At 28.7% G+C, this 10,318-nt stretch overlaps 1 protein-coding gene across 1 annotated transcript; it reads right to left on the minus strand.

The window, feature by feature from the left end:
- Nucleotides 1-1,473: 1,473 nt before the first annotated feature.
- On the minus strand, nt 1,474-5,728 carry LOC137807855 (serine/threonine-protein kinase 52-like). Its single transcript, XM_068608684.1, has 6 exons — nt 5,161-5,728; nt 4,524-4,645; nt 2,908-3,104; nt 2,633-2,807; nt 2,146-2,280; nt 1,474-2,028 (listed from the first exon to the last, which is right to left on the minus strand). The coding sequence occupies exons 1-6, from the start codon at nt 5,483-5,485 to the stop codon at nt 1,822-1,824; spliced, it is 1,161 nt and encodes a 386-aa protein (XP_068464785.1). The 5' UTR covers nt 5,486-5,728; the 3' UTR covers nt 1,474-1,821.
- Nucleotides 5,729-10,318: the final 4,590 nt, after the last annotated feature.

The following is a 10,318-nucleotide window of genomic DNA, read 5'->3' on the forward strand; positions in this document are numbered from 1 at the left end:
AAAATCTAATCTATCACAGTATTAAAGTTAACAATTCAAGTCATTTTAATTTACTATATTTTTTTATATTATTGTATTTTTTTAATATAATTTCAATTTAATTATGATAAGTAAAAGCAAGCAGATTAAATTAGAGTATAATAAATACACTAATTACATTAATGGGGGCAATATTTAATAATTTATTTCCGGTAATAAAAATGGTTTTCGAACAAATTTTATCTATATTTTTGTTAAATGATTTGGATATTATTTCCAATGTGTTTGTATTCAATCAATTCTTTCTCGTCAGCAAACGCTTCAGTCATCTCTAAATAAATAAATAAATATGTATATAAATTATAATTTGTAATGTTACCAACTAATTATGTTTGTTCTCAGCTTGCTTAAAAAAATATTCATGTGTGAAGAAAACAAAATAAAATAATCAAGTGATTCACTATTGTCACTTTGACTTAATTTTTAGTTTATGATTGTATGAATGATTGATTATCATGTATTTGTAATTACTAGTTTCACTGATATTTCATAGCTCATAACATCTTTTTCGTAATAGTAACTCAAATTAATATGTCAAATTGTTCAATAGAATATATTAAATTTCATCAAACTGTTAAAAAGAAAATTAAGATTTATATTAATATATAAAAAATCCACAAAACAAAAATATTATTGTCAAAGAATATCATATCATTCATGATCAATTCAATAAATTTGTTCTGATCTTGTCTGAATATTGAAAGTCTCCTAAACAAAACAAATCTAATTCACAATTTCAGATCTTTTTATTGTTTCGTGCGTGCAACTGCATCAATTTCCTTTTAATTTTCTCATGCAAACAACTCATTTTACTCTCAAAAATTTTAAATTCATCAAATAAATGAATTACTCTCTTAAACTACCTCATGCAAACACACTACTAGAGATATTAGAATTTGAGATGAAGTCTTGAAAAAAAATAGCATTGAGTAGTAATGGTGTTTTTGAACCAATAACGGAAAAGACGATCAAAGTCCAATCACAAAAGAGAAGTTCGGTATTCGCCACTTCAGGTGGGTTCGGCATAGAGAAAAAATAGAATAAGACCACCTCAAAGTATGGATATGCAATCTTATTACTTATGCTGTAACTATTACAAACGAGGTTATAAGAGATGAGATAAGAAGTTTTTAAAAAGTTATTAAACCAGAAAATGCGAGCAAATTGTATTTCAACGGTCGAACAATGATGGTAGAAGAAAATAGTTTCTTTTTGTTCATGCAAAAACTCATTTTGTCTACATAGAAACTCATTTTGCTTGTGCGAAAACTCAAGTTTTTTGTATACTTTTATCTGATAATTATAAGAAAACGGAAGAGTACAACGGTTCTCTAAGCTATTAAGAGTTTTTTTCTTTGAAAAGAACTTGTATTCAAGTGACCAAAAAGGTTTTATTTCTGGTTTAATAAAAGCAAGTATTATTTTGAAAGCAAATGGATCCAACTTAATATCATCAATTATGATTGCGAGTATGTAATAGTATAATGAAGATCCTGCAAGTTACAAGTCAAATCCGGCAACATTGCCAAGCAGAAAGTAATACTCATACCCACAGAACCCAAACCAATGTGGGGAAAAAGGTAAAAGAAAATCAGAGGTACAGTTTTACACACCCAACATATTGACATGTCACCAGCTCGTCCTACCTGTACTGTACCCCTTACTGTGTATTTGTCTCATCTAGTATCCAAATACTGCTTTCTCACTATAGATACAAATTGATTCTTCAAATAGTGAAAAATCACTATAACCAAATTGTTTGCAAGACTAACGAATAAACCTTCAAGGCCCTCTATGCTTGCGGAAGCAAAAACAACCCTGCTGCTGATCATGGGGGATCATCCCTCCACCTTTGGTTGTGTCAATGGCCTCCAGCATGGAAACTACCTCATCCATCTCTGGCCGCTTATCTGGAGTGGCATCCCAGCATTTCTTCATTACATTTGCCAGAGAACTTGGGCAACATCTTGGCATTTCTGGTCTTAAATTCTAAAATTCCAACAGAACATAGTAATATAATTATAATGGATTCACAGACACTAAACACAGTGATAAACAGGTACTTCTCAAGTTAGAAAATCAATCAAAACAGAGAAGAAAATATACCTGGCGAACAACAGCTGATGTAATTTCTGAGAAACTTAGGTCAGGATATGGCATGTCACAACAATATATTTCCCATAAACAGATGCCGAAACTGTACACATCACATTTCCTGTTATAGGGGTTGCCGTTTAAAACCTGTAAACCATCCCCGATGGGAAAATAAAATTAAATATTCAATTGCAAGGATTTTTCTCTTTGATCAATTAAATATTTTTATCTCATATTTTTCTTCTCTTATTCACAGTTTCACACTATATGCTCCACATGAAAATCGTCATTTACCCTCATTGAATAACTATAGGATTGACATGAAAATTGGAAACACCTATCCTCACTTAGATGAAATATTGGGACAGGATATGCTAATTCCCCATCACTTGAAATCTATTGGTACACAGCATGCCTTTGCACTAAGACTTCCACTGTGTCACACACTAGTACAACAATATCTAATTTGTAAAGGATTGTACAGGTATTGACTACTCACCTCTGGAGCCATATAACCAAGAGTACCAGTCTCCCCAGTCATATCGTTAGGATTTGATGCCTCAACACGTGCAACCCCAAAATCAGCAATTTTAACTGTGCGTGTCTTATCCAACAGCATGTTCTCTGTCTTAACATCTCTATGGACAATCTTCTGAGAGTGAAGATAACTCAGCCTGTAAAACCAAGTGAATTCAAGTTGAGTAGTTGCACACAAAAATTACGAGAATTATAGTTCCCAACCTGCTAAACCAGGGAAAATAAATAGATAGATACCCTCTTGCAAGATCAAGTGCCAGCTGAATGACAATCTTAAAAGCTAGCTTCCTCCTCCTGTTCTTTATTAGGAATGATTTCAGATTTCCTCCAGCGAGATACTCCACAACAACACAACAGACATTGCTTGGCATGCCAATTAGACCATTATCAGTTTGTATCTGCAATTCTGAAGACCCCATTGTTGCTCCTATAAACTAAACATGGAAATGTAAATGGTTTAAAAATATTGGGTAGAAAATAATACCCTTTGGAAAGAGAGAAAAACAAATCAACTGAAAATATCAAAAGATTGAACAAGAAAGAGAAAATGTCATGATGAGAAACCAAAACAGGCACTAGGGGGGGAGGAAGAGGCTCGTGCTCCACACCTACATACCAAGTGAATGAAATTGAGTCTAATGAAGATACAGGGTATCTTTTCTTGAGTTAGAAAAGGTTTATGTTCATTTTGAGGAGAATGTGACAATAGACAGATAAACTTTTCCAAGGAAAAGGTTGCCCAAAAACAATAGAAGTCTGAAGATTAAAAGCTTTCATTGCAAGTAAATTTCAAAAAATGCTGGCAGGCTGGTTTATTTATTTAAAATCTTTGTTCAACAGAACCATGGATGCTGAACCAAATGGAAAAAAGTCTATTCATAGTTGTTTTCACCATTCATTGTAAAAAAGTTCGAGTTCATGACAAACTGAATTTTCTATGATTAATGTATAGAATAAGCATATGTCAAAACCGACTCCGTTCTATTTAAAGATATTAGTATTCATTTTTTTCATCAACAGAGTATAAAACAGATTAACAAGTTATAAATTAAGAGCCCCACACTTCAGCTGGAAAGGTTGTAGTTAAGTTGTGTGTTCTATAATCAACTCATAAAGGATAGGCTACGTTACAGTCAGCGGTCTCCACAAAACTGCTTTTTGAAAAATGAAAGAAATAAACTCCAAATGTATTAAAGTGCATTGAACTAAAGATTATCTAAAAACTATGGAATTCGAGCACTGTATCTCGTTAATAAGGTTAGTATCCGCAAATAATGCCACCAAAAGTTAATGCAGGCAGTGTATCTCTGAATATTCTCTACCAGCAATATCAGATTATAGACAGAGAAACAATATGAAAGAAAAACATATCTAGGACAGTTAAGCTCATATGTCGTGAAGAAACTTAAATTTTATACGAATCGTATAATTTCCGCTCCATAAAATACTTGTACTTCTCATATTTCAGTATTTTTTCCAATAAAGATACAGTAGGCTAACTGCATACCTCGTGTTCTTAAAACAAAGTGCATGTATTTTTCAAACAACACGGACAATAATAGTAGCCCTCAACTGCACAAAAGAAAGTCCTTCTACAATTTCAAGCAAATTCTAGTTGAATGTAAGGGAAAGGAGGATATAGAAGAAAAGTGGAAAAGTGGGATGAACCCTCAGCTGATAATACAAATTCATAGGACCTGAGATGACAGGAAATTCTTTGTTTGGATGGATCCCTCCACCCAAAATAAAATAAGATAATATTAACATACACAACTATGAAACAACAAGCTCAACATATTATAATGACAATTACACAAATAAAAATAAACTTATGTCAAAAAATTGAAATCAACCTTTGTAACATTGGGATGATCAAGTTTATGCCAAACAACAACTTCCTGTGTGAACGCTGCCCTCAGGGAAGCAATTTCTGCTTCTGTCCTTTGTCCTTCTTCACCCCAGTCCAACAATTTCACTGAACATTAAGTAATCACAATAACTGTTGATCAGGTAAACACAGGAAAAGGAAACCAGAAATTCTACCCAAAGAATAAATAACCACTGAAACAAAAAAAAACACCATATTTATTATATTTACCACACAACAAGACCAAATCCACAATGGGGTCACTTGAATTTTATGACAGTAAAAGCCCAATCCCAACTTTTACTATTATTCCCATAAATTTAACTCTACACTAAATCATTCTAAAAGTCAACTCTTCTCCAGAAAATCCAGTGGAGTAAGGGATTAAATATTAACTGGAGTAATTTACTTCAAGTAACAATTTTGCTGAAGAAATTAAGAGCTTTTACAACTGCATCCATGGATGTTTATTCATGCAAATTAAACAGTTAACCCACTAGTAGAAAGATCGCTGCTTAAGAGATATATTTAAAGAAACTCCTCCCACTTGAAGTTTGGTGAGAGGTGAATTATGCATCTGAATCTGATAAGTAAATATGGATCCGTTGAAAGAAATAACTAACCAGCAACATCTTGGGTATCATAGATACCACGATGGACAGTCCCAAAAGTGCCACGAGCTATGACACTCTTGATGATGAGTTTAGAAGGATCAATCTCCCACTCCTGCTTCTGCTTCTTCAAGCTTAGCCTAGTAGAGGCAGGTCTGAATTTGGGAGAGGCAGTGGCACTGGTGTGAACATGAACCTGATCAGCATCTTCGTCCTCATCAGAGCGCTTTTTTTTGTCTATGGTGAGCACCTTGTTGAGGTGCCTCTCCAACTGTTCATCTATGCTCTTCAGATCAATCTGATCGGCTCTCACAAACCCATCACTGCTTTCCTTCATCTTCTTCTTTTTCTGTGCCTCCCACACAATTAACAAAAAGAAGAAAAGAGGGAGAGAATTATGGGTCTAAGACGTTTCAGTTGGTGTTGGTGTGTTGCTTGATGGTGCTGTTGTTGATGATCTTGCTCTTCTTCTTCTTGCTCTTTCTCTTTCTCAAATCCATGTGGCCACATGGAACTGTCTGCTCATAACGTGTCCCTCTGACCCACTTTCAATAATAATAATAATAATAATAATTCACATACTCCTTTCTCTTATTTTTTTTTAATAAATATAATAATTATTATGTATTTTCTTTCTTTCTGTTTTATTTCGTCACAGTGGGTCCTATACTTGGATAGAGGGAAAAATAATAAGAGTGCGAAAAGTAAAAATAACTATTATGAAAAAAATTAATAAAAATAAATAACTTTTATCCTAATAACAATAATTTGAGTTCCTTTTTATCATTATCTTTGTAATTGGTTAAATTATTGAATTAATTTTTTATCTTTTAAATAAGATTTAGTTTTTCTTCTTTATCTATTTTAACTACTTCTACTTCTTTTTCCTTTTGCCTTTTTCTTCATAAATTTTAAATATATAATTTGCGGTGTTTTTTTTACCCGCCGCTTTGCATGATTGGGGACTTGGGTCGGTCGACTTTTTAAAATATGAAAATGTTATGCTTACACAAAATATTTAAATAACACTAAATATTTTTAAATAAATAAATATTAAATTTTATTCAAATAATTTAAAATAAAAATATAATTAATATAAATTATTTATATTTAATTAAATTATTTATAACACGTTTCTTTAATTAATTATACTGGTTACTTTAACGTCCTTTAACGCCCCCTGTATTTCCTCTCTTGTATCTGATGATGAATATTTTATATTATCCTTTGTTGTTATAACAATAGCCTATATATCTCTAATTTCATCTTATTTATTAAAAATAATATGTTATGTAATTCAGTTGGTTATCTAGCATTTTTTAAATAAGGTATTCTATCTGGTTTATACAATAAAATTAGAATTAAGTATTGAGTTATCAAGTATCATGCACAAATTAATATAATAACAAAAATTGTTCTTTTTAAATAATAAAGTTTGATTTTTCTACTTCTTAAAATATTAGGTGAAACTATTAAATCACATGAGGAATCATTAAATCATCTTATTTGGATTTCCTGCTCTTAAATAATAATAATTACAAGGTTTGTTATTGTTAATCTCAGTCAACACACTAAGAAATATTAATATATTTGTTTGATTAATCTTAATAAGTGGTGAATCTAAACTGAATAAAACAATTTGATTAAAATTTATAATTTAATTAGATGTAAGCTAAATCAATCTAATTAAATTTGATAATGGATAATTTCAGTATTAAATTTATAATTTGTAAATTTAAACAACTTGAACCAGAATAATGGAATAATATTTTTTTAGTAGTTATTATACATTAAGTTTTTTAACATAATTGTATTTTTATAATTTTTTATAACTTAGTTCGAGTGAGTTCATTATATAAAATGTTATTTACATTTTTTGTTAAAAAAATCATGTGTGATATTTTTTATTTTTTTAGGTTGCCTCAATTATTACTAATGAGATAGAGTGGATTGAATTGTTGTACATTGTGGAAATTTAAAAAAAAATCTAATTCAATGAAAATTAATTAGCTTAAATTTTATTTTTCAAGTCTAATCCAAACATACAAATAAACACATACCTAATTATTACTATTTCATTACATGGTATTAAGGTAAGAGACAATTAGGTGAAGTAAATATATGAGACAATAAATTATGTGACATTTGTATTTATTGAAATTAACAAAGCTTGCTTTTGTTCCATGTTTACTTAAAAACTGAAAATTAATCTATTTCTTAAAATAAGATAAGAATATATTAATCATGGTTTTAATTCAACTTTATATGTCTAAAATAAAATTAAAGAAATTACATACTCACATGTTGTCATGTTTTTTTGGGAAATGTATTGTGATGTTCTCCCATGCTTCAGGAAATTTGAGTGTTCAACTTTATCATTCATTAAAAAACATGATAGAGTAGACTGTTTAATCACCAAATCAGTTGACTAAATTTTAGGATACTAATTCAATGCAGAGTTGCCAATTGTGACTGCAAAATCATCTTATTCATATTTAAATTACTTATAACACTTTTACCGCTAAAATTACTTTTATGTTAAAAGTAGAATAATGAAATAAAAATAAGACACACAAGAAAAAAAATATTAAACAGTGAACAAAATTAGTTCCTACTAGCTAAGGAGATAAGTATTTTTGTGTAGGTTTAACAAAATATTTCCTCCTCAAAAAAAAGTGAAAATAATGTAATTTGAAAATTAGTAAAACTTATATTTATTCTTTCATTGATGACTCATCTAACTAATTGTTACTCTCATCAATCCAAATACATTTCATTTCAATATATCAATTTTTATTAAATATTCAATAAACATAAGAGAAACATTAAAAATATACTTATATATATATAATCAAATAATAACTATAAAATTAAAGTCACTTAATCAAATTAATTAAATAGTCACTTAACCAAATTAACTAAATAGTCACTTAACCAAATTAGTTAAATAATAAGGGGACAGATTTTAATAGGAATATGTTAATGGAATAAAAAATTGTTGAGCCAGATTTGGTCAATAAACACCAATTTTTTCGATCAATATGATTAAGTGAAATCCTTTCTAACTAATATACACTCTTTGTCTTAACCAATGCCCTATGCACAATCGAAACATATGTAAAAAAATACTTTAAGGTATAAAAAATAATATATATATATATGATTTTCTTTTATCCAAATTTATTGAATTAAAAAATATACTTTTACTGTATTATTTTATATTTATTTAAATTGTAAAAGGATGATGTTTAAAATAATATAAAAATAAAATAAAATTTAAAACAAAAAGTTTAAATAAATATTTATATATGAGTCAGTAAATCTCAGAAAAACAAATAAAAGTATAAATGAATTGAAAAGAAAAAAACAATATTTATTAATAACTAATAATAACGTAAAAGAAGAAAATAACATATATATTGAAAGTAAATTAAATAATAAAAAATAAAAAGACAAATACATAACTAAAAGTAAATTAAATAAATTAAATATAAATATAAACTAAAACATATGAGCAAATTAGGTAGTAAACTAAACAAAATAAATAAATAAATATATATATATATAATATGTAACTAAAAATAAATTAAATAACAACAATATAATTATTAAGGAGGACAATAATACATAATTAAAAATAAGTAAAATAAAACAAATATAATTTAGTAAAATGATACTTTTTAATTAACATAAATATAAATTAAAAAAAAGTGATACATAACTCAAAATAAATTAAATAACATATATATATATATACATAAAAATTAGTACTTTTTAATTAACAAGTGATCAAAATTATTTTTGTACAACTTTAAAAAAAAATATTACATGTATTAAAAGTTCTCTAACTTTATAACCATGAATGAATTGTAATGATGTTGTTTTGCTCACTCCACTTAAAATATAATTATGTTTACAATAGAGATGTGTTAGTTGAAATGCACTTATATTTATTATGTAATGAATAATGTTAAATTTATCTTTGTAATAAACTTTTAATTTATTTATTGAATTTTATTTGAAGTGAACAAAATCACACTATTATGTAATTTTTTAGAGACTTACACGAAATGGGAAATAATTAGTTATATAATTAGTATAATTTAAAAAAAAAAATACAAGTTATAAAACTAGCTCTTCAATGTATGGAGTTATGTAGATATGTCGTGTGAGTCACTCATCCATGTTTACAAGTCTATTGCTAGAGTTGGACATTTGTGTTCATAGATTTTTGGATGGTTGATGCTCAACAAATCCATATATTTTTTATTTGTCTTGTTTGTTGAGAATCTCCCCTTAATTTAGTGAGAGACCATGACCAATAAATATTGGTAATTGAAAGTGTATCACTCTTGAAAACTTTGAAATTCAACCTAGAAAGTTGAAGATAGTGTTTTCAAGGTATCTTGAAAATGTGATAAGTATTAATTATCCATTATCTCTTTATGAAGAAGCCTTATTTCATTCTCCATATAAAGGGAACTTGCGAGGAAGTCAAGTGAGGGAAGAGCAACATAGAGAGAAAGAAAATGAGAAAATAGATATCCATCATAGTGTGAGATTAGAAATCTTAGTGAGATGCTAGAGAAACACTATATTTATCCTTGTTAGGTGAGATTGAGTGTTATCCTCACAGAGTAAGAGAAACAAACATTGTAATCATACTTTCATAGTGGAGACATTTTTTGTACTAGGTTCCGTGGGTTTTACTTCTCAAGTTGTGGAGGTTTTCCCAGTTAAAATTCTCGATGTCATTATCCTATCTTTATTTTCTTTTATCTGCTTATTTCTTCCGAAGTGTCCATTTTGTATATATATCAAAGAGGGAGAATTAGTTCTGATTTTCCCAACATTGTTTCACACTAAAATTGTTCATATACCTAACACAATGAATTATAAGTTAAATGTAATTATTATGTTATGGAAAATATACACATAAGAATATGTCTTTATATGACCCAAGTTGTATAACTGAAATGTCTAAGAAGGTTCCCTCAACAATCTCTAATGTTTCTTGTAAGAAAATGTATAGAGAAATAATAGTAGTATTGACTCCAAATACTCTATTGTTCCATTGTATTTGCAAGGGATTCCTCCTCAAGTTGGATAATATGGTTCATGTCATCATCATCAATAACAAGTTCTCCCATACTCAAACAACCTTGGAAAC

The sequence above is a fragment of the Phaseolus vulgaris genome, chromosome 3 (genome assembly GCF_000499845.2).
Source record: "Phaseolus vulgaris cultivar G19833 chromosome 3, P. vulgaris v2.0, whole genome shotgun sequence".
Lineage (NCBI taxonomy): Eukaryota > Viridiplantae > Streptophyta > Magnoliopsida > Fabales > Fabaceae > Phaseolus > Phaseolus vulgaris.

Bases quoted from the DNA above. Each gene is read 5' to 3' on its own strand.
- LOC137807855 (XM_068608684.1), bottom strand. From the start codon at position 5,485: ATGAAGGAAAGCAGTGATGGGTTTGTGAGAGCCGATCAGATTGATCTG. The intron at 3,105-4,523 runs GTTGATTTCAAT...TTCCATGTTTAG, and splicing joins ATCATCCCAATGTTACAAAG to TTTATAGGAGCAACAATGGG. The intron at 2,808-2,907 runs GTATCTATCTAT...TTGGTTTTACAG, and splicing joins GCACTTGATCTTGCAAGAGG to GCTGAGTTATCTTCACTCTC.